Raw genomic sequence first — 23,350 nt, 5'->3', positions numbered from 1 at the left:
TTCCTCTTTCCCGAGTCTCGTCATTTCTCTCTTTCCAGAGTCTCGTCATTGACGACTCCCGGTAGCCGAGTGGCCACAGTTGTCGCAAATCTGTCCGCCGTGACTCCCGGGGGATGGAGGGCTAGGAAGAACAGGGCCATTCTGAGGTGGACTAGTCCTTGCTTTTGTGCTTTGCAATGCTGAACAAGTGGTTTGACGTGCCGCGAATATCAAGCTGTATGACTTTGCCGGTTCACATATCTGCCCCTTCCATGGATAGTACCAACAGCGTTCATGATGCAGCTCTGGAACTCGTGCGGCATGCAGACGATGGAATGTTCTTTGAATTGACAAAAGCTTACCGAAGTCCCGGAAACGAAGGCAATGTAAGTGAATCGTTGTCGAACAAGGCAATTTCCTGAGAAGCCAATCTATGTACATGCTCCATGTTGGATCAAAAGAGCCTCTGAACGTGATTGCAAGAGCCTGCATACTGTTCCGTAACGTTTCCAGCTTCTTGAGCCAGCGCACGAGGACTGTTAGAGTTTTTGATGCTTCGTCCATGTTCCTACGACTCTCCACTAGGATGTGGAAGGGGCGACATTGAAAGAAAAGGAGAATCGCCTCTTTTCGCACTAACCGACAGGTCTTGAGAAGATTAGGCTGCTGTATCATGGCACGATTGCGGTCTCCAGGAGTAATGAACTTGCTTCGGAGCCGTCCGGGCTCAATGTCGTTGTGAAGAGTAACGATTTTGTATATCATATTCCTAATTTCCGGCGGTAGATCGAGGAAGCGAAAAGGGCTGTTTTCTATGTCAGCGGTTTTCAAATAGCGATTCTATCTCGTGTACTCACTGCTCGCGGTCATATTCCACCAGTCGAGCAACCAAAGTTTCTTTCTTGCCACCTCTAGGCAATCCGCGTCGCTTTAGGACGCCCTTTAATTCGCGCAGTACCATGGTGTTGTACTCGTATCCCGATTTCCATGCCATCTTTGATCTTGGCTCGGTCTTTTGAAGATTCTGCTGTGTTGGTGATTCAAGAGGACTCTGCATGGACCGGAACTGAGATAGAGAATTGCCCATCATCGTCACGCAACTAAGTTTTGATCGTCAAGGCACATACGAAGAATTGGACATATTACTGTAAGATGTTCTATACTGTGAAGAAGGCCATTGCATTCTTGGAGTATGTTATGAAGGGCAGATGAGGAGACCTCACTTGTAGAGAGATGTGTCAAAAAGTGAGCTCAAGATAGTTTTTTGTAGAAAGAGAGTGAATGATAGTGTGTCAACACCTGTACACCAGATCAACAGCAATCAGTGTCATACTGAAGACGCGTTTTGCACTTGAGAAAAATACATGAAAAGAAACAATCATGTTAATGCTAAAGGAGATTGGGTCTGTAGAATTTTGGAAGGAAGGTGAAAGTCACATCAATATATCAATGTATCAACGATTGAGTTAAAGTGAAATATGAATACTTGAACGGAATTAAAGAGCAGTATGGCCGCAGTAATGTCAGAGCCCTGCGGTCTCTTGACACCACATATAGTGACAGCCTCGAGTACTGACAGATATTTTCAGTATGCTATTCGTGCTAACAGTTCCGAATATTTCAGAAAGGGATCGTGAATGTACACAAGACGAAATAAATACCATCGTGCTGAGCCATACCATTCGTAATTCGTCGCCTCAAAGGACCTGTAAATGGTTATAATGTAATACATCATTGAGTCGAAATCTACTCCTCCCGTCAATACCAGAGATTAGGTTCAGTCGATCTCCCAGCTTCCGCCTGCGGTCTGCAATCTGACTGAATCACCAGAGACTGATTTGTCAAGGCTGGTACCATAATCATCCTCGTCGAAGCAGTCCTCGCCTCCCTCGCTTGCGTCACTGGAAAAATCCCATGAACAAGGGATCTTCTCGCCACGCTCTCCATGCCCAAATGCGTAGCCTTGAAGTGCACCATGCGTAATTCGCTTTGCTATTCTCAACATCAATGCCACGAGATGCACAGGAGGTCCAAGCAAAAGTGAGCAAGTTCGCTGTAGAATCGCAGTTGTGAGGTGGTTGCCCGAAATGCTGTCCTTCGGAGAATACGGAACGTAAAGATTTGCCGAAGGCGGAAGCGGAGATTGTGTGCGACGCCTCAGGAAATGCTGTCGTACGCGCAGACCAGGTGGTGAGCGTGTAAGGGAGTCAGTAGTGAACTCGGGTAGTAAGGTATCATCTTTAGTTGAGGTAGATGTAGTGCGACTACAGATTGGCGTTTCAGGAGACGCTTCATTTAGATCCCAACGATCTCTAGGTAAGGTTGTGGTTTCAGGGTGATTCTGTTCGTGGCCACGGGTTCGTGAGACATGCAAACCACCCTCCGAAGACTCATAAGCAGAAGGGGATGGCGTCGAGGGAGACTCAGGGCTACGAAAGGAACAAAATGAATCCACGCTGGATGAGGAATCAGACGTACTCTTTTCAACTGTTGCTTTAGCGCTGGAAACGTCGTTGTGAATCGACGAGCAAGGTCTTGTCTGTAAGAACAATTGCGGCGGCGCGGTAGCTACGCGTCCAACCGAAAGAGTAGCCGGACGCACTGGCTTCTTGATGTTGCTATGCATCTGCTCCAAAAGATTTTGCTGAACTAGGACGTCTACGCCAGCTGTTTCCGATTCTAGATTATCAATCTCGCTATTTCTACGGCTTGCATCAGAACCCTCCAGGGGGTAGTCCGCAACCTTGATAGGAGGACTGTGATGGATAGGACCTTCCTCGGGTTTCCACGGTGGCCTTGTGGCGAGATCTGGAGGAGTTTGCCTTGCGTCGTGACCATGCGTCTCTAGCTCTGGAGTCTGAGAAAGACTGGTTTGCCGAGCCTCAAACCTGCGCTTTGGCGTCCACGGAATCATTTTCACAGGAGTCTCGGGAGCTTCGGGCAAATCAACCGTAAAACTTCTTTTGAAGGGACATGGGGTCTTCTCGTATTGCAGCACCTTGTCAAGCACGATCTTGAAATCCTCAACCTGCTTTCCCTCCTCGTCATTTGAGAAAGGAAGCTCAATGCGGTAGTAGCTGTAAGCTCTGATTCGTAGAACAAATTTCGAAACGCCATCAACGCACCAACATTGGGATTTGGCGAGGATTGGGTGAAGTGTGGACCCAGAGCGGAGGAATGCAACGGAGCCGAGAACGCGATAGACACTCAGTGGACCTGAATCGTGATCTTAGCATTTGCTATTAGACAAACGGGCTCTTTACTTGCCTGCGGCAATCGTTCTCTCAGTCAGACTGGCCCACGGAAGGGAATCTGGAGGTTCTTCATTGCCTTGCGACCATGCGTGACTGGCCGCAGAAAATTGACGGCCTGAACTACCAGACGTATTGAAGGAGACGATTTTTGCAGCAGTATGTTCGAATAAGGTTTCTGCACCCTGGGCCTCTGCTTCTGCCGGCAGCGAGGGTCTTTTGGACCCTTTGATGGGTGCTGTAAACGCCCGACGGATCTGAAAAGGGTGGAGCCCTCGATCTGGGGTTGATGGAGCGGAAGCCAAAGCCATTGTCACGAAGCCATCAAAATATACAGGATACCAAGGACAATCTAAGGCATATGATGATGTTGCAGCGCCAGCTGAACTTGAACAGGGACGAGGAGATGACGGGCATTTTGCCCGCCCTGCCCGCTCCGTCGGAACTCCTGCCAAGACTTCACTGGCACTAGCACTAGCGTGGATGCTTTTACGCGTTGACGGTTTGCAGGAAATCACTTTTGCTAGAAATATCACTCGAAATGGCTTTCATGGATTCCATACTGCTCATGCACGCGCTTTCTCATATTTATGGCGGCGTCACGATTGAAACTCACATTCATGAACGGCGTGAATAATGTCAAGCAGGCCAAATCTAGCTTGACCGCGACGTGGAATGATATCTGAAGCTTGATTTCAAATTGCATAGTGATTGCGGTCGCTTCGACCTTCTACGCGTTTGTGTGTCACCTAACATAGAGAACATGAGTACCAGACCAGATAGTGAAGAAGGTATCAAACCCTATGACAAGAAAATTCGTAGTCGAAAACGGAAAAGGGCTACTGCAGACGACACTTCAGTCTCTTCAGATTTGCCGTCAGATGGGTTCGACGAACCAAAGCGAGGACGAAAACATGTTCTGGAGTCTGTGAGAATATCCCAACTCACATATCCGAAATCACTCTACCAGCACCATGAACCTTCAACTTCTCGTTCGACCGAGCACGAGGTCTTGAAAGAAATTCTGGTATGATTGTGTAAATGGCGCTCGAGAGATGGGCGCAGTCACTGACTGACGGCCGTTCTCAAGGATAGTACCACTGTCGATGATGGAGCCTCAAACTGCTTTGTGGAAGCCGATCTTGATAATTTCTGCATTTACAGACCGCATCGTCAAAGATATTCTGAAAAACTCAAAGGGATGATTGAGGCCACTGGCTCCAATGAAATGGTAGCTCTGCATGAATTTAATGAATCGAATGTATCACATTTCCTTTTTGATGGTATCGTCTCCCACGAAGGAAAAGGATATTACCTCGAGCATGTGCCGTTCAATCTGCTGTCTATTGGAGGATATGAGGATACACAAAGCGCCAGCGTGGATGACAATATCTGGATTCAAAGCCTTGAAAGTCGAAGAACGGACGTCTGGTATAGAGTTCGAAGGCCAAAGCCGGAGTATCAGCGGTATCATAACTGGTTCCTATGGATGGCGGATCTGGCTAAGCATGTCATTGATTACATGTTCTCTGTAGGGGCTACTCACCTTTTGAATTATCAAAGCGACTTTGATTCATGGCTAGCGAAGACTTACCCTTTTGCTCCGTCCGTAAAGAACTGGAGGTCACAGTATGGTGATCGTGACTTCCGTCGAGTGATTGCGAACCAAGCAGTTTTTCTGCACTGTCAGGCTTCACAGGTCAATGAGACATACCTCACACAGCCTCTCTGGCAAGAAATCCATCCAAAGCACCTATCAGCAGTTCCAAAAAGGGTCGAAAGACGTCTTGATGCCCAGCAAATGATCACTTCTGGAAAAGGGATCCTGCATCGCAAGACGACAGTGACTCCATACGTATACGAGTGCTTTAAAAGTCTACCATGGGCAAGGTACTTGCACCTCCAAGAACCTTCCGGACTTAATTTTGCGAATGGTAGAAAGTTGCCGAACATCAAGAGTGCAATTAAAAGGCGCGGATGCGAGAGCAAGACTTTTTCAAATGCAGCTCAAGTTGGAGTCGGTGACGTTGTGGCGATCCCGCCAGACCAAGATAGTGTTTGGAAGACGAAAGCCCAAGAATGGTACGCATATGTCCAAAGTATCGATACGACTCCAGAAGGCTTCAAGCTTGGCCTGCTGTGGCTCTATGAACCTGGCGACACAGCTTGCATGAAAATGCGGTATCCCTTTGCAAACGAACTCTTTCTAAGTGATCATTGCAATTGTGGTGACGCCGCCTCGTTCACCACTGACATTATCAGACAGCCGCTCGTTGATTTTTATGGATGCCCTGAGTCAAACAGGGGTGATTTCTTTTGTCGTCAAAGATATGTTGCAGACGACGCCGAATGGGTGACTCTCGAGGACGCACATTTTCAGTGTGCTTGTAAGACCAGAAATAAGCCTACCAGGCAATTTCTGCCTGGGCAGACAATCCTCTATACCAAGCGCAATCCAGGAAAGAAGTCGGTGCTGGAACCTGCTGTTATCGCGAGTTATGATCCATTTGAGAAAACTTACAGAGTAAGGCTGCTCTTACGGAGAAGGCGCGATTTTGGTGTGCCTCTTGCGGCGCTCAACGAGCTTGTATACACCAATCGCTTTGACACAGTGCCTCTTCAAAGGGTCGACAGACCTTGTCACGTTCGATTTTACCCTTGTGACATACGTGACACCGGCGATATTGCTGCGCCATACAACCGCCAAGGTCAAGGAGACCATTACTTCATTTGCTCGATGGAAACGAATGGCACGGTTCTGGAAAATTTGCGTTTCCCCCGGTCTGAAGTAATTCAAGGCTGGGATCCTATTCAATGTCCTACGCAGAAACCTCTGAGGACTCTGGATGTATTCTGCGGAGGCGGCAATTTCGGCCGTGGTATCGAAGAAGCCGGCGTGGCTAAATGTGAATGGGCTGTCGATCACTGCAGCGAAGCAATTAACACCTACAAAGCCAATATGTTTGACCCCAATACAAAGCTTTTCCATGGCTCGGTAAATCAGTATCTAAGTGAAGCTTTAAGAGGCAACGAACACGATGGCTTAGTCGCCCAAGTTGGGGAGGTGGAGTTCGTCATCGCCGGTAGTCCTTGTCAGGGCTTTTCGCTGTTGAACCCTATCAAGTGAGATTTCTCCGTATTTCTGAGACACGTTAGACTAATGAGTTCTGTAGGGGAAATGAAGGAGGTCTTCTTAATGAATCATTGGTTGCCTCAGTAGTCTCTTTCATTGACTTCTACCGCCCGAAACACGCGTTGCTCGAGAACGTGAAGGGTATGGCTTACGGCCCCGAAGACAAGAACGTTCTTGCGGCTGTTCTTTGTGCATTCGTGGGCATGGGATACTAAGTCCGGACGTTTGCGCTTGATGCGTGGTCATACGGAGCTCCACAAGCTAGAACCCGAATATTCATCTCTGTGACTGCACCTGGAACAAGCCCACTTCGAGAACCGTTGCAAACACATGGCCACCCAGAATCCGTGATGGCCGGGAGCCTGGGACGAACCGCGAATGGACTTAAGTTTGGGGCGCGTCTTCATGTCCGGACACCCTTCAGCTACGTATCAGCAGAGCAAGCGACAGCTGACTTGCCATCAATTGATGCAGGCGTTGTTCCTATTGCCTTCCCAGACCACCGCATGTCCAGAACCATGTCTGTGTTGAACAAGACGTGCATATCTTGTGTCCCAAGATTTCCTGAAGGGCAAGGGTTCCTCGCTTCCTACAAGAAGGGCTGGATACCACAGATCATCATTGACAATTTCTCATGGACTAATCATATCCGAACGAGCGAATCTTCTAAAGCCTGGACCAGGTTAAGACGAAAGCGACTTTTTCCTACCATTACAACAGCAATTAGACCGGAGGATGGAGTTGGTGGGACTTGTCTACATTGGGATGACCACCGATTGCTCACAATCCTTGAGGCGCGAAGGGGTCAGGGAGTCCCTGATACGGAGGTCATACTCGGCTCAATTGCTGACCAATTCAAAATAGTAGGCAATAGTGTTGCTCGTCCGGTGGCGCTGGCTTTAGGCTTATCTCTCCGCGAGGCCTGGCTAAAGAATGTATCAGACGAGGCCAGCACATTACAAAACCTTGCCAGTGTAGAAGAATCAATGACTTCCAAATTGAACGCCACGAGTGAATGGACATTCGATCGCACCGCGGGAGGTCAATCATCAACCCACGAGGTCTTCGAGATCGTACCAAGATTAGACTCGGCGTCCTCGACCAGCCAGTCGTCAATCACGTCTGTGATTGAGGCAACGACCCCAACGAGCTTAGGCATGGACGACAATCCTGATCCTTTGTCATACTGAAACAACCCTTACATGGTCGATATCTTAAGGCTTTGGGCCGTATGTGGATTGCTGACAGCTCCACTGAAAATGTTTGGTAATATGTTTGCAACGCTTAGCAGCTTTGATTTGTTCTCTAGATAGTGGATAGCCCGCAATGTATTGGACAGAACAATCCAATGCGTCAAAATTAGACTAGCTTCTGTTTATGTTTGGTGCCTTACTTCTTTCTATTCGCCAATTGAGAGGCTTGGGGCAGGCCAGTGCCGCCTCGCGACGAAAATAATAGACGGAACTCAGCGTGGTTCATGACCAATGTATTGCCCCGAGAGGACGATCAAGGGGCAAAAGCATAGCAAGGCTTGCCGAGTCTGCCTTGTCTACAAGATGAATTGCACGCACCCGGCGTTGGCGGTTATCTGTCTCACGTTGCGCTGGCCTGGTTTCGAATCGAAAGTTGCTGCCTTTGATGCCAATGATCAGGATGGACGTTCAGTTTCAGGCGCGTTGACGAGATGTGGTGGGGGAAGGGGGGTTACAGCCACGGGGTTAGATATAGCCTCATGCACGTTCATGCACCTAGCCTCCCAATCACACGTCGCTCGTATGGCAGTGCCGTACCAGCGACTGCGCCCTCCATCCACTCCAATCAGCTAAACTTGGCAGCCAGGCTTGCGTGGAAAGATATAAATGCGCATGACAATCCGCCCGATACTTTCTTGTCGTCGTTATTTCATTGCCTGTTGTGGTAGACTGCCCCCAAGCCTTGGCTAATCATGGCCCCAATGTCTCCAATTGAATCGTTCTCCTGGGATCCTTGCCTTGTCTTTAATCTTAATCTAAACGAGACGACGTGTCGAGGCTTGACTCTTAAAGGAGTCCGGTGCAGGAATCCCTTGAACCAAACATTGGATCATGAGATTAGGAGACTTGTCTCCAGATTAGGCCAGCAAGACCCTTCTGACATAAAGCTAAAGCATATCATGCCAATTGCAAACTTACTATTGTGCAAACGCAACCATCGTGGAGAACAGGACGAGGACAAAGCTACCGAATTCTTCGAGGATCTTCAATATTTCAATGACTATGGAGCCTCCCGATATCAGACTAAGAAATCCCTAAAGCTCGCAGTCGTCAAGGAAGAGAGAGACACAGCTTTGGAAGATGCCATCAAGCTCGAGTCTGACTTGAGAGATATTACAGAGCAGTTGCACCACGAAGAGGCCAAGAACAAAAAGCTTCGTGCCAAAGTGAAGCCTCTGGAGTTCAAATGTGAGGTCTTTCTCAACAAGCTGAGAATGCAAGAAGACACAGCAAACAAGCACCTTGCAGAAATCGCCCGCCTCTCCTGCTTGTCGAGCTCGCAGGAAGCGGAAATAGCAGAGCTCGAATCTGCAAGTAAACATCATGAGGAGGAGTCTGACATCTTCAAAAAGGAGAATGACCGGCAGAGAAGAAGAGATTCTGACTTGCAAGAAAAAGTTGACATGCAAGCCCAGGCTCTCGACCAGCAGAGAGAAAGAAACCATAACTTGCAAGAGGAAGTTGACATGCAAGCGCAGACTCTTGACCACGAGAGAAGGAAAAATTACAACCTGCAGGAGGAGGTTGAGACGCAAGCGCAAAATCTTGAACAAAGAGACAATAAGATTGAGGTACTGCACAGCAGCGTCCGCGACACTGAAGCCAAGCATAACGGCCACATCAAAGAAATGCAGCTCGAAGTCTCTAAAAGAGACACCTTGTTAGTTCAGCAAAATAAATTGATTGATGCGATTCATTCGAGAACCAAGATTGAAAGCCAGGAGAATGCGAAATTGAGAAAGCGAGCTCTTGCCCAATTCTTCATTAACCACGTTCAGCAAAGCATCAAGCAGCGCAGATACGAGGAGGTTGAGGCAGACAACCGCACGTTGTCCAGCAGTCAGAAAAGCCTGCAGTACGCTTTGTGCAATCTTGAAGGAGACTTGAATGCTTTGGAGGTAGGCGATCACTTCGCAATGAGATGATTTGGCGCTGGGGTGCTGACCTGAACTAGCAATCCGTATCGCCCCTGAGATTGGCGAATGTCAAACGAGGTGTTTGCACCATGCTATCCCTCCGACCTCTGAGACTGCGCGCTCACCGCGTGTCTGAAGGCAGCCTCTCGGCGTCCAAGTCAGAACCAGCCACGGGGTGAAAGACAATCCCTGATTGCTATGTCCTTTAGTATTTCGAATACGATGAGTATATACATACACATTGGCTCAGATGACGCAAATACAAGAGTGGCTATCCAAGCAAGGGCCACACCAACGCTATGCCGAAGACACAAGGCTCGCGAACATATCACATCCAAAGGCACAGCTTGCCGCTGGCTGTCCCAGCGCCGATCCACTGCTGCGTGGGATGGAACTGCGCCACGGCCGGCACGGCAGTGATGCCGTCGCCTCCGAGCTGGGCGAGCTGTTCGCCGCTTGAGGTGTACACGTCGACGAAGCGATTCATGTTGCCTATACAGAACCGGTGGATGGAGTCTGGGGGATGGCGTTGCCATTGGGCTCGGAGACTAGGTCGTATTAGCGCTGCTGCAACTAGAGTGATGCTCGAATACATACATTGTCACCCATCTTCCAGTCTGATTGTTGTGCTTGACGACAGTACTTGGCCGCACGTTTTCCTCCGATATATTCTGGCCAGGCTTGAAGCTGCCTAAGCCATCGAAAGTGTGGATCTTGATGGTGTCGTCGTAGCTAGCGGTTGCTACTTGCCCTGCTGAATTGAACGCGGCATGACTGACACTAAGCCTACTCTCGTGCTCACCAATTAAGGCAGGCAGTTGCCTACTTCGGGCTCCACTTAACTTTCGCAGATCCCATATTCGCAGATACCGATCGAGAGAAGCGGTGGCTATGAAATGTGGTTGACCGGGATGCAGAGAGAAGCCGCCGATCTTCTTCTCTGATAGTTCGTATACTTCGGTTGTCTGGGGTTTGGCTCGGGTATCAATTCGTCCTACAAAACCATCAAGACGGGAGAAGTATACGAGCTTGGGGTTGGAAGGATCGATCTCGACTCCGGAAAGCGGCTCGTCAATGGATGCATCTTCAGGGCCATAGAGCTCAACCGACGTTGATTTGTTCAGGTCGAGAAGGCGCAATGAAGAATCATAGGAGCAAGTATAGAGATGAGATGGATTGTCGGGTGAGAATTGAAACGATGAGATTGTGCGCGTATGGGTCTTGAATGTCGTGATTGCCGGCTTGCTGTCATCTTCATCTTCCTCATCATCCTCGTGCTTGACGCCGTTGGCCTCTTGTTTCGTGGTCGACTTCTGAGAAGCATCGAAGATGCCCAAGTTACCCATCTTGTCCCCAGCAAACACAAGAGCTTTGTCTGTTGTGGGATGAAAGCCTAGAGAATAGATTCTCTCCTCAGTGATCTTGATCTGATTAGGCTCAAAGCCTTCGTAGATTTCCAGTCCGCTCATCTGCTCTCTCAAAGCCTTGACCTCCTTATTGGTTGTCTCCTTGACCTCGGTGGCATCGAATGTGCGCTCGTACGGATTTGCGCCTCTCCTGAAGACATCGACGAGAAAGTTCTTATCCTTGTCCCAGCCATCACCCCGGACTACCACATCACCAAGACTCATGTCCCCGGTCTTCCGCTGCCTCTTGATCCGCTCTGCCTCTCGGACGGCGACATGCTCTTCTTCTGCCTTTCGCTTTGCTACCTCACTATCTGCGACAATTCCCTTCAGCCGTGACGATGTTCTCGTCGGCGCCACATCTTCAATCTTCCTTGGAGCCGGCCTCTTCTTGTGTGAGCTACTTTTAGTTGGAGGTTTCGAGGCTGGCTTAGGACCAAGTCCTGCAGCTCGCGCATCAAGCGCAAGATCTTTCAATAACTTGTTACGTTGGGCGATATTTTCTTGACGCTGACGCTCGTAGTCATCTATTTCAGATTCTATCTTTGGCTCCGATCTTCTGCCCATGACTATGACCGCTAAGTGTTTGGCTCGTGATTGCAACGGTGTTGTATTCGCCTCACCGCGGTGAGCATGTGCAGAGGCTGTTCTCCATCCACCTGCGCGTCATGATTTCGCGTTTAGTAATTTCCTATTTGAATCTAGCGGGATGTGTAATGACTCTGCTGTGTCGTGATTGGTCAATGATACTGAAGCTTCATGAAGTTATCATAAACTCGCTTGTAACATGCTGCCGCAGATATTTGAATACCCCGCACGGGATACATGTCGTCCAGCCAGATTCATATGATCGCAGAATGCGTCCCCATACTATACTGCACCAGAACCTTATTATCATCTCCATACCTGAATCTTGCAGCATCGAGGCCTGTTCACCTGCACACCAAAAAAAGAGTCAGATCATTACAGCATTACCGTCGATACAACACAGAGACGAATGGCAGTTACGATATCTCTTTCGATGACAACGCCCTCGGCAGCGGGCATCTGCTCGGCTCTGATGGATTTTTTGGGAACAGTGAACTTTTGCCTCGTCGAAGATCTACCCTTACCGCCTCTGAGAGATTGACATTTCATCGAATAGCGACTGGCTCTCGACATCAACGACAAGAGAATGATGAGGATTGTGACTTATCGAATATATCTGCAAACGTGAACGATCCCCATGAAGAACTTAACAGCATCTTCGAAGCAGCCATCGAATTTCAAGACCAACAAGAAGATTTTGGGCGCAACTTTGCAAAGGCGCGAGATCAACCGAAAGCAGTGGAGAGTCTGCGCGATCAAGATGAGGCTCCGGTCAAAAGAGATCATCTCCGTCCGTCAACGCTCGAAGATGCAAGAACAAAGCAGGCCCGTATCAAGCATGCTTCTAATTTAGAAGAAAAATTGCCAACTGCGGTAGTAGCATATAGAACTTCGATCAGGACCAGCTTGGACGATGCTACCACAGATGCAGGGGTCTGGGATGTTTTGGAGACTGAAGTCTTCAGCATGGTCACACAAATGACCACACAAATGGCACGCGAAGAGGAAGAACGAAAGCCTCCATCTAAACACAGCAGGCGAAAGTCTAAGACCCCTGCCAGTCTCGACACCATGCAGCAGGACCTTGGGTCAGTGACCAAAGCAGTATTCTCGCCCTTGACAGCCGGTTCTATAATTCTTCCGAGCCGCAGCCTCATCGCCATACTTCAAGAGGCTTATACATACCTCAACCTCGAAGCCCTTCGTATTTGGCGTAGCAAATTTCCCGCAAGCCCCTACACCCTCGCTCTCCTCCCAAAGATCAAATCTATGGGCTCAATCAGCTACGTCCTGGGCGCATCCACAAGCCTTTACAGTGAAGTCCTCTACGCAAAGTGGTCGCAGCAACAAGATCTGTACGGCCTAGCCGATCTGCTTCAGGAAATGCAGAACCAAGGGATTCAGTTTGATGAGCTCACGGTCAAGTTTCTAGAGTATATCGGTCGTACAAGAGTGAGAGATCGGCAGGGAGCCAGGGGGAGGTCATGAAGATGTGGTGGAATTTGAGGGGTGTGAAGGATATATGGACACGAGTCAATCAGCTCTATTTGGAAGGAAAGGCAGAGATGAGGAAAGCGGCCTTGCTGGCAGAAGAGAGCAGCACGGCCGCGACGGATGACAACCTGTCGTCTGAGCAACAAGGGACCAATTTGAAAAAAGTGAGCTCGGAAGGCTTTAGGATCGAACGGGTCTTGTCCGATCGACAGGTTCCTAAATTGAAAGAGCGGTTGAGGCTGCAACATTTTGCCGAGAAATAGATGGCAGTGGCCGGTTGATACATGTCTTGTAGCGATCGCGTCAAAAATCTAAATTCAAGTTATTTAGACGGGAATTCTGCCGGCTACCTTTCGAAATGGAATGTGGACAACGGTGTCATATCCAGGCCCCTTTACTCCTCAACCCGTCGATCAGCCCCCCCACTTGCATTCCGACCCACTGTCCTACCATTCCCCCAGCTCTTCGGACCTTATCAGCCTCATCTAGTCTTCTTTGCAGAAAGGCGTCCGTCTCGACGAAGCCTTTGCTTTTGTCCTGCGTCATATACAGTTCCGCACTAGCATAGATGCTCGCCAGCGCCGCGCGATCAGTGAACCAGGCGGTCGTGACAGTGGTGCTACCTGCCAAATAAAGAATCTCGTCTGCCAAGCGAGCCAGCTCTTTCAGGCCTGAGGACACGTTCGAAGGGAGTGAGAGGAGCGCGAGTGCAGATTGATATTGAGAGATATATGGGATGTTTGCATGTAGGCGGTGAAGAGCGATTGTCTGAAGCCGTTGAAGCATATCGCTTGGCGCTTCATTGGTCGCAGGCGAGATGTCCGGGCGTTGGAACTGGTTAGAGAGGCTGAGGCGCTGGGTCGTGAGGTGGTAGCTGACGAGGGAGAAGGCGCCGTCGGGGAAAAGATTTGTGGATATGGGCAAGAAGCCGGCGTCTTGCGCTCCAAGTCTAAGGGATTGCTCAGTGAAGCCATGCGCAGGAACATGCTTCAATGCGGAGGATAGGATGGCAGATTTTGATGGACTGTACGGCGAGGGCTGCTCAAACGCAGATGAATGATAGTAGCCCTTTGTTGATGGGACATGCTGTCTGCGAACCGAAATCGCGAGACGTAACAGACGTGATCTCAAAGGAGATAATGCATCTGCCATCTGCCATCTGCCATTAAGGGTCGTATCATAGACTCTGGAGATGGGGAAGTCACATGCGCGGGTTTTGATTTGGATTGCGGCCCGTTACTCCGACTAGCGCGCATGACTGCGCGTTCCTCGCTCATAACTTTTATACACGCGCATTATTCATTATTCACTCTCGCAAAAAAGCGGCAGTTTAGCTCGGTGATATTGGGCGGTTTGACTTGTCTGGCTACCGGTCACAGCTCCTAGCTCTTGCTCTGGTCTGAGGTCAAAGTCGTACTCGTACGCTTGTACTCTATCTAATGACCTATGCTCTCGACAAGGCAGGCTAATGCATGTGCTTCAGCGCCCCAGCCGCGGGGAGGCCGTCTCTCCCACCACCACGACAATGTATTGGCTCCTGGCGTGCAGAATGAGCCTTTTTGATTATTGTTTAATGAAGGGTGGACTCGATGGAGGGCAACATTAATCTTTAGGCATCTCAAGGCGGGAGATCTGCCGTTCATTTCTTTCAGCCTTGGAAAGCAGACCATCTCGCAGGCCACTGATTGGCCGCAGGAGGCTCAACTTAAATGATCCAATCAGCACTGCAGAGGATTACGCTCTGTACGAATATGGAAGCTGGGTAGGGAGTCAGATCACTTTGCAGGAATCTCGGTGTGAGCATTTCGAGAAGCGTACGTACATACGCAGGATTCGAGATCCTATGCAGCTGGTGTATGGTCGGCTAGGCGCCGTGAGGAGAGATAGACACTTCCGACTTGAGTCAGCTTATTAGGAAGACCATCGATGGCTTGCATATCTGTGGCAAAACTCAGCTCAGTCTCAAGCCGAGCCGCAAGCCACCTTTGCGGCCGATTTCACCTAGTTTTGGTCAAGAAACCAAATTGGTCGACCAGCTAGCCACAGTCTGCAGCGACCGTTAGTGTCACAACGGTTCGCAACATTCAATACTATCCATGGTGGATAGAATCCATGCGTGTCATCCAGCACGCCTGATGAAGGTCCTTACCTCAGCGCTTGTGCCACTTTGTAATCCACTCCTCAGACAGACCGGATTGCAAGAGTGGAGGCATTCGTAGTGCCGAGAAAGCCTCCATCAAATGCCAAGCCTCTATCCCGCGCTTTGACGATAAGGCTGATGGCCTTTTTAGCTTGCGTGAACTTTTTCTTCTTTCTCCACAGGAGCTCTCCATCCTGCAAATGCACCACTCCAGCTTTCTCCTCTAGCCTGCCTGGGCCATACCGCTTCGTAAACCCTGCCAGCGATCAGAACCTGTGCGTCAATCAGGAAATTTCAACCGTTCAGCTGTCAGACTTCATACCACATCGTGACCACTCACGGTCCAGAAGTAAGTAGGCCGACTCCAGGCCGACGTTGCTCTGATCCATGGTCGCCCTATTTCACGCAGGTTTCAAGATGCTGATCAGACTCGAACATGTTGCAGGTCTAGTTGGTCCCCCTCACTCCCCCCTTCACCAATCGAAAACAAGGCAAAATCTCGGCGGAGAAGATTCTTCTGAAGCCCCCACTCCACCACAATTGAGACTATCCATCGCTACGCTGCAAGCAGAAATATTGGGGTTGTGTACATCTGACTGGTTGGTCAAGAACTGCCTAGAAGTCCCGAAAGTTCGGCCCAGCCGAAGTGCTGCAGACAGTTTCCCATCTGTGCGCCATCCCTGCACACCAAACCTCGCACCAACTCTCAGTCAACGAGTCTTGCAACCAGAATCCTCGATCTCGTTCACCGCTTTACCGAATTAACACCTTCTCGGCAATCGCCTGAGAGATTTGTAGCCATGGGTTTGTCCTTCCCCTCTCTTTTTTCATGCGCACTAAGGGTAGTTCTTTCCCATGAAGCACTGACGTCGCCGCTTTGGAACATCGCCTGGCTACGGCTATTCCGCCGTTGCTGAGCTTGAAACATAATTCAATTTGCACGTTCCACCAATTGAATGCTATTACCACTACCTGTCAAGTAAAGGCTTATGTTCTTACTTTAGAATCAGCAGACGTATATCGCCCTTACACTGTAAGTCAGAATCTCTTCTTGTAATAAGACCCATGTTGGCTATGCATGTAAAATTGCAACTTCATTTTGCCAGCTCGGAGCCTGGCTACCCGTCAGGACCTTGGGTCATGATCCTGTCCCCCGGCTCTCGGCTGGGCATCGACTGCTGAGACCATGTGGTCCCTCGTCCGCCTAGGATGAACGTGGCCTTTCTACCTCCTTACAATATCTCTTCAGCCTTCTCAAAATGCAATTTGGGACGCCGAACTTTCTTTTGTAAGACTCTATCAAACTAATCTATCACCATCATTACAGCGCGACCGCTCTCGTTCACCAAGGCGTCGATCTAGAAGCCCTCGGCGTCGTCGTTCTTACTCTCCGAGAAGCCGCTCCCGTAGCCGTGAAGACTACCGCCGTAGTGATCGTCGTTCTCGGTCACCTATGCCTGGTGGGGCTGGCGGATATTCCGGATCCAACCATAGTCGAGGTGGAGGAGCCCCTCCAGCACGGTCCTTTGAAGAGCGAGCACAGGCAAAAGAGCAAATGATGGCTTCAGTACGCGAATCCTCACAACAAGAACGCCGCGTCTATGTCGGCAACCTTTCCTACGATGTCAAGTGGCATCACTTAAAAGACTTTATGAGACAAGGTAAGCAGAAAAATAACCTTTTAGACTTGATCGATGTCATACTGAATTTCTGCTAGCGGGCGAAGTGCTCTTTGCCGATGTGCTATTACTTCCCAATGGAATGTCGAAGGTGGGCGCCTATATATGATGGCTGGAACTTCCGGTTTCTTTTGTTTTTGGTTAAGGAAGTTGGATTGACGGATGGGGACTTGTCCCGTGGGTATATGTAGGGATGCGGGTATGTCTCAACGTCGTGTCCTGGTCTCAAATCCACTGACAATTGTTAGGATTGTGGAGTATGCCACCAGAGAACAAGCTCAAAACGCGGTCAACACGCTCAGCAACCAAAACCTCATGGGTAGGCTAGTTTATGTTCGAGAGGTATGCGATAGCACTAGATTTCCTTTTCTCTTCTTCAACGTCCTAAAGTTCCGGTTGTTACTGACTTGTCTTGATCCGCAGGACCGTGAGGCGGAACCACGATTCACTGGACCACCGGCTGGTCGAGGCGGCTACGAAGGCGGGCCTCCACGTGGTGGCGGCTTCGGTGGCGGCCCCGGCGGTCCCGGAGGGCATGCTGGAGGAGGTGGTTACGGAGGGCCACCATCAGGCGGCGGGAAACAACTTTTCATCAGCAACGTTCGTTGAAACCGAGAAGCCCTTCGTTGCTACTGTAAACAGTGTGTTTGCTGACAATAATGTTAGCTTCCTTACAATGTCGGTTGGCAAGATCTGAAGGACTTGTTCCGACAAGCAGGTAAGTCTCTTGCCCCCAGATCCCTCACACAAGAAGACAGTCTAAGAGTGCCTGTTGACGTCTTCGCTTCAGCACAACAAGGCGCTGTGATCCGTGCAGATGTTCACCTAACCCCCGACGGCCGACCAAAGGGCTCAGGTATTGTCGCGTTTGAAACAGCTGATGACGCTCGTAACGCTATTGCTCAATTCAATGGTTATGACTGGCAAGGACGTATGCTTGAGGTCCGCGAAGATCGTTTTGCAGGCCCACCTGGCGGCGGCTTTGGCCGTGGAGGCTATGGCGGAGGTGGAGGTGGTTTTGGGCGTGGTGGCTTCGGTGCTCGCGGAGGCTTTGGTGGTCGAGGTGGTTTCGGCGGCGGTTATGGAGGAGGCGGAAGAGGCGGCTTCGGTGGTGGAGGATATGGTGGCCATCAAGGTGGTGGCTTCGACCATGCCGCTCCTGCCGCACCTCCGAACTCCTTCACGGACAATGCAACTTCTGGTGGCGAAAGGAGTGAAATTATCTACGTTCGAAACGTAAGTACCCTCGCAGCTCCTTTAGCTATGCTAACATTTGACAGCTCCCTTGGTCAACAAGCAATGATGATCTGATCGAGCTATTTCAAACCATTGGGAAAGTTGAGCGAGCAGAGATACAGTATGAGTCCAACGGACGATCCAAAGGCACTGGTGTCGTTCAATTCGACTCCGCTGATAATTCAGAAACAGCCATCTGTAAGTCGAATGCCCAATGGGAGTCCAGATAAAGGTGCCACGGTACTGACTCTTGTTAGCCAAATTTACCGGGTATCAATATGGCGGCCGTCCTCTTGGCTTGACTTTTGTGAAATACTTCAACCCCGAAGCCGGAGATGTCATGGAGGGTACCGAAGAAACTGGCGGCTTGACCCAGGAACAAATCATGTGATATCGCATTCAGTCTCTGCGCACGCGATGCAGCATTACTGGACGTCAATCTGTCGTACCCAGAAGTTTTTCTCCTTCTCAACATTGCAAGGGATGAAGTAGTCAAGGAAGGGAAAAAGTGTGCGGGAAAATGGTTCTCTCGGTGTATTACTACGCCCTTCAAATGGCTAATTAGGTCCACATTGTCCATGAGATAGACTGCCTGCTGTGCAGGATACAAAATGAATGCAATAATCTTGTCGGTAAACAGAAGTCGTATGGTCATTTCGCGGTAATATAGATTATTAAGTCTCACGAAACCCTTCCCTCATAGCCTCACCAAGTCTCACCATCTTTCACCTCTCTTGCCTCTTTTGGAATAGTACGTCACGTGCTGCCGTGAGATTTGCGCGCTTTGGTGGCGAAACTTTGTGTTTAGACCTATGAACATGCGGACTTGACGGACTACCTACCAAAAGGAGGCGTCCGTCTTGCGATTGCAGATACAAATAATGCATCAAAACCATATCTCGGACGCTCAGGCGAACAAGGAAAATACACCGCCTGTGCAAAAGCCCGCGCGACTTTATGGTGGAGGACCAAAGTCAATAGACCGTCTAATAACGCCATTCAGGTGTCCAGGTAGTAGTACACCCACTCGGGCCTCGGAAAAGCCAGTACGCAAAAGGCGAAAGGTCAGCTACGCTGATGCGGATGGCAGTATAGAAGACGGGAAAGCGGCTTGGACAAACGAGGAGAGACTGGCCTTGAGCAACAGAGATGCCAACAAATTTCCCACATTCAAAGTCAAAGATAAAGAAACGCAATTTCGTCAACGCTTTGCTGTGCCATTGATCAATAAATCGTTAGGCACTTATAATCCCACTCGACCACCACCAACACTTGGGCTTCGGACAGGAGCGGTATTCGTGGCCAAGGCATTACACGATCCTAGTGGGGAATTTGCCATAGTACTCTATGATCCTACAGTAGATGGGGGGCCTAAAATCAAAGATCCGGCACAAGAAGCGGGCGGAGAAGATTCAAAACCGAAGCTGGATGTGCCGTTGATGCACAAGAGCCTGGCAGACATTTTAGGCTTGAAGAAACAGATCACTGATGAGCACCCCAAAATACCTGTCGTCATTGATCCAAGGCTTGCAAAAGTCTTACGGCCGCATCAAGTTGAAGGTGTCAAATTTCTATATCGCTGTGCCACCGGGCTGATCGATGAGAAGGCGAACGGGTGCATTATGGCAGATGAGATGGGTCTCGGGAAGACTCTACAGTGCATTACCTTGATGTGGACTCTCTTGAAACAATCCCCCGAACCAGGCAAAAGTACGATATCAAAGTGTATAATTGCATGCCCGTCTAGTCTGGTGCGCAACTGGGCAAATGAGCTCGTGAAATGGCTCGGCAAGGACGCCGTAACCCCTTTCGCCATCGACGGAAAAGCCTCGAAAGCTGAGCTAACTTTACAGCTTCGACAATGGTGCATCGCTAGTGGAAGAGCTGTGGTCAGACCTGTACTCATCGTATCGTATGAGACATTACGCCTCAACGTGGATGAGCTGAAGAGTACCCCTATTGGCTTGTTACTATGTGATGAGGGTCATCGTTTGAAGAATGGAGAGTCCCAGACATTTGAGGCATTGAATGGACTGAATGTCAGCAGACGCGTCATTCTCTCGGGGACCCCTATCCAAAACGATCTGTCAGAATATTTCTCTCTGCTCAACTTTGCGAATCCCAATCTTCTCGGTACTCGCATGGAATTCAGAAAGCAGTACGAGATCCCTATTCTTCGCGGTCGTGATGCAGCAGGATCGGATGCCGATCGCCAGAAAGGCGATGAGCGACTTCGTGAACTGCTCGAGCTTGTGAACAGGTTCATTATTCGCCGAACGAATGACATCCTCTCAAAGTACCTACCGGTCAAATACGAGCATGTCGTTTTCTGCAACCTCAGCCCATTCCAATTGAAGCTCTACAACCACTTCATACAAAGTCCGGATATCAAATCGCTTCTTCGCGGCAAAGGCAGTCAGCCATTGAAAGCTATTGGTATGCTCAAGAAACTGTGCAATCATCCGGACCTTCTATCTCTACCAGACGATCTTCCAGGCTGTGATGACTTCCTTCCGGATGATTTTGTACCCAAAGACTCTCGGGGACGAGATCGTGACGTTAAGGTCTGGTACTCTGGCAAAATGCAGGTCCTGGACCGAATGTTAGCCCGCATCCGTGCAGACACCAATGATAAGATCGTTCTTATTAGCAATTACACCCAGACTCTAGACCTATTTGACAAACTTTGTCGTTCGCGACAATATGGCTGCTTACGCCTTGACGGCACCATGAATGTTAACAAGCGGCAAAAGCTTGTCGACAAGTTCAATGATCCGGATGGGGAAGAGTTCATCTTCCTCCTAAGTAGCAAAGCTGGAGGGTGTGGCCTGAACCTCATCGGTGCAAATCGTCTTGTTTTGTTCGATCCTGATTGGAACCCTGCAGCGGACCAGCAAGCACTCGCTCGTGTCTGGCGCGATGGGCAGAAGAAAGACTGCTTCGTTTACCGCTTCATTGGCACTGGATCCATCGAGGAGAAGATCTTCCAACGCCAATCTCACAAGCAATCACTCTCATCCTGTGTGGTGGATAGTGCTGAAGACGTTGAACGCCATTTCACACTGGACAGCCTCCGGGAGCTCTTCCAGTTCAAGCCCGGGACCACGAGCGACACACACGACACATTCAAGTGTAAGCGTTGCAGGAAAGAAGATGGAAGGCAGACTATGAAAGCGCCAGCCATGATGTATGGCGATACAAGTAGCTGGAATCATTTCGTCAACGACGGTGAGAGTGGACCACTCGGAGGCATTCAGGATCTTTTGCTCCGGCAAGAGACGAAGGAGAAGGACGTCAGTGCCGTGTTCCAATTCATCAGCCATTGACTGATGCACGCCGCATTCTTTTGGGGAGCGCTGTTTTGCTTTCCTCGATCAGGATCTAGCCTTGCACATTGCACGTTGCCATTGTATACGGCTCTCGTCCAGGGGATCCTGGTGGCTTTCGGCCCTCACTGGCACATTCCACCAAGCTTGATTCACGTATCCTGCATTTGGCGCCGCAAAGCATAATGATATGTAAATTGGGACTCATTGATGAAACAAAGACATACGAATACTTTTGCCAAAAGCCGAGCTTGCGCTGAAGTCTACCTTGTCGCCGCTGTACTCGTACACACGTCGGGCCCTCTTGTCTGTGTTCCGAAAAGCCATCCACATCTTCTCTTTTCACATAGCCTCAACTGCGTTGATTCTTGCTATCTTTGGAGGGTCAGGCAGAATTGCCTCCTCTGACCCCGTCAACGGCCAGTTCCTTGGGCTCCTTCTCCCTCTCTCAACGTCGCTGCTCTGCTGCTCTTCCATCTGCTAGCTCACCGTCTTCTTTATGCTCTTCGGCGGCATTACCCCCGTCCCTCCACACTCCACACATTCCTCTCCCTTCCTATGCTTCTGCGGCACCGACCTCACCTGCGGACTCTCAACCACAGTCGCGCTCCCCTCACTGTCGGTACCCGAAAAACTTTCCTTCTCCTTCCGTCCCAACCGCCAGCTCTTCGGCGGCACCCACGAAGTCCTCGCCGTAAACTTCGGCGTCGACCACCCGCTCGACTGTCTCGTCCACCAGGGCGGCGTGTCCCTCCCTCCCGAGCGCCTGTCGCTATTCCCCCGAGCGGACTCTTTCCCAAAGAGGTTGCCAAACATTGTCCTCAGCGCCGGCAGACTCGCGAGGATCATGCCAAACAGGTGCTCCAGGATGGTGCACACGGCAGGTTTGGTAAGCCCGAACGTGTAGTCCTGATCGAAAACTCCCTCCAACGTGACAGCTTTCGCTATCGCATACGCAGCGGTCAGGCAGCCGAGGCCCATGAGCACGCAGAGCGGCCATTTCGTCCTCGGTCGCATATGCAGCGGTTTGATGATGAAGATGGGGATGGCGGAGCAGGCTAGATCTGTGAACGCGTCGAGCCCGAAGCCGATGTATCCTGCGAGGTAGGTGATGTGCGGGGAGAAGCATTTTGCTTCGCCTTTCTTCTGCATGTCGGGGTGCCAGATCGCGCGCATGGGGCGGCATTGGACGATGAAGAGGATGATTTGGGCGGAGTGGGAGAGCGCGGCGATGGCGAGGAGGAGCCAGAGGAAGGTGCGTTTGCTGAGGAAGGAGGTGTGTTGGTGGGATATGATGCGGAGAATGGTTAGGCAGAGGGAGACTTTCACGAGGCCGATGCCCAGGATGTTGAAGATTTGCCCATGGATTGAGGCATGCAGGGCATGAGGGATGTAGGAGGGGGGAGGCAGTAGATATGCTGGCCGAGGCCGAAGTGGACGAGAACAGTGAGGTAAGATACGGCTGTTATTCCGGAGATCTTGGGGCGTATGGTGTCAGATTGGGTAGAAAGAGAGCGTATAGGGGTGGGTATGGAACAGGAGACTGACAAGGCTGGCTAGCATCACCCAATCATCTATGTGTATACCGCCTCGATGGTAGTGCCTGAAGTATAGTCTGAGAAAGACGGTGATAGTTGCTAGGCACAGAAAACACCAGCCAAGGGCCAATAACATTCCGCCATGGTTTGTCTCGCACGCGGCGAGCATTTCTGGAGGCAGTAGAGACGCCATGGCATACGTGCAGCATTGAGAGCGTGTTCGAGGGCAATAGACAACAGTGAGAATGAGTATGTCTCAACGCCGCAATGGAGGCCGAATGATTGATCGTGACGGCTAACGGAGTCGTTAGATCGTCATTATATAATCTTCTTTGTCGTTTTGTTTGCGGACTGCAGGAATCCTTTCTTGACATTGTGAACCCGTAAGAAGCAATCCACCGCTGCAAGGAG

General features: G+C 50.1%; 9 protein-coding genes across 9 annotated transcripts; 5 read left to right on the top strand and 4 right to left on the bottom strand.

Moving 5' to 3' along the window:
• Positions 1–1,756: 1,756 nt before the first annotated feature.
• On the bottom strand, positions 1,757–3,541 carry KY384_006028 (uncharacterized protein; the record flags this gene model as incomplete). Its single annotated transcript, XM_044814525.1, has 2 exons — positions 1,757–3,185; positions 3,243–3,541. 2 exons carry the CDS (start codon positions 3,539–3,541, stop codon positions 1,757–1,759), a joined length of 1,728 nt encoding a protein of 575 aa, XP_044668675.1.
• An 890-nt stretch (positions 3,542–4,431) lies between these two features.
• KY384_006027 (uncharacterized protein) lies at positions 4,432–7,553 on the top strand (the record flags this gene model as incomplete). Its single annotated transcript, XM_044814524.1, has 3 exons — positions 4,432–6,353; positions 6,404–6,552; positions 6,616–7,553. 3 exons carry the CDS (start codon positions 4,432–4,434, stop codon positions 7,551–7,553), a joined length of 3,009 nt encoding a protein of 1,002 aa, XP_044668674.1.
• A 755-nt stretch (positions 7,554–8,308) lies between these two features.
• On the top strand, positions 8,309–9,541 carry KY384_006026 (uncharacterized protein; the record flags this gene model as incomplete). Its single annotated transcript, XM_044814523.1, has 1 exon — positions 8,309–9,541. The coding sequence occupies one exon, from the start codon at positions 8,309–8,311 to the stop codon at positions 9,539–9,541; it is 1,233 nt and encodes a 410-aa protein (XP_044668673.1).
• Positions 9,542–9,860: 319 nt separating this feature from the next.
• KY384_006025 (uncharacterized protein) lies at positions 9,861–11,505 on the bottom strand (the record flags this gene model as incomplete). The annotated part of the gene is made up of 2 exons (XM_044814522.1): positions 9,861–10,080; positions 10,130–11,505. 2 exons carry the CDS (start codon positions 11,503–11,505, stop codon positions 9,861–9,863), a joined length of 1,596 nt encoding a protein of 531 aa, XP_044668672.1.
• Positions 11,506–11,763: 258 nt separating this feature from the next.
• KY384_006024 (uncharacterized protein) lies at positions 11,764–13,283 on the top strand (the record flags this gene model as incomplete). Its single annotated transcript, XM_044814521.1, has 2 exons — positions 11,764–12,945; positions 12,978–13,283. 2 exons carry the CDS (start codon positions 11,764–11,766, stop codon positions 13,281–13,283), a joined length of 1,488 nt encoding a protein of 495 aa, XP_044668671.1.
• A 115-nt stretch (positions 13,284–13,398) lies between these two features.
• KY384_006023 (uncharacterized protein) lies at positions 13,399–15,549 on the bottom strand (the record flags this gene model as incomplete). Its single annotated transcript, XM_044814520.1, has 4 exons — positions 13,399–14,088; positions 14,759–14,861; positions 15,212–15,416; positions 15,483–15,549. The coding sequence occupies 4 exons, from the start codon at positions 15,547–15,549 to the stop codon at positions 13,399–13,401; spliced, it is 1,065 nt and encodes a 354-aa protein (XP_044668670.1).
• A 1,064-nt stretch (positions 15,550–16,613) lies between these two features.
• KY384_006022 (uncharacterized protein) lies at positions 16,614–18,466 on the top strand (the record flags this gene model as incomplete). Its single annotated transcript, XM_044814519.1, has 6 exons — positions 16,614–16,821; positions 17,088–17,158; positions 17,263–17,439; positions 17,506–18,075; positions 18,120–18,273; positions 18,333–18,466. The coding sequence occupies 6 exons, from the start codon at positions 16,614–16,616 to the stop codon at positions 18,464–18,466; spliced, it is 1,314 nt and encodes a 437-aa protein (XP_044668669.1).
• Positions 18,467–18,956: 490 nt separating this feature from the next.
• Positions 18,957–21,401, top strand: RHP54 (DNA repair protein rhp54; the record flags this gene model as incomplete). Its single annotated transcript, XM_044814518.1, has 1 exon — positions 18,957–21,401. One exon carries the CDS (start codon positions 18,957–18,959, stop codon positions 21,399–21,401), a length of 2,445 nt encoding a protein of 814 aa, XP_044668668.1.
• Positions 21,402–21,881: 480 nt separating this feature from the next.
• On the bottom strand, positions 21,882–22,577 carry KY384_006020 (uncharacterized protein; the record flags this gene model as incomplete). Its single annotated transcript, XM_044814517.1, has 1 exon — positions 21,882–22,577. One exon carries the CDS (start codon positions 22,575–22,577, stop codon positions 21,882–21,884), a length of 696 nt encoding a protein of 231 aa, XP_044668667.1.
• Between the last annotated feature and the right edge of the window lie 773 nt (positions 22,578–23,350).

This window comes from Bacidia gigantensis (genome assembly GCF_019456465.1).
Source record: "Bacidia gigantensis strain McMullin 20006 chromosome Unknown contig_246, whole genome shotgun sequence".
Lineage (NCBI taxonomy): Eukaryota > Fungi > Ascomycota > Lecanoromycetes > Lecanorales > Ramalinaceae > Bacidia > Bacidia gigantensis.
Note: the sequence above shows the minus strand (reverse complement) of the source record. Positions and strands in the feature narration are given on the sequence as shown.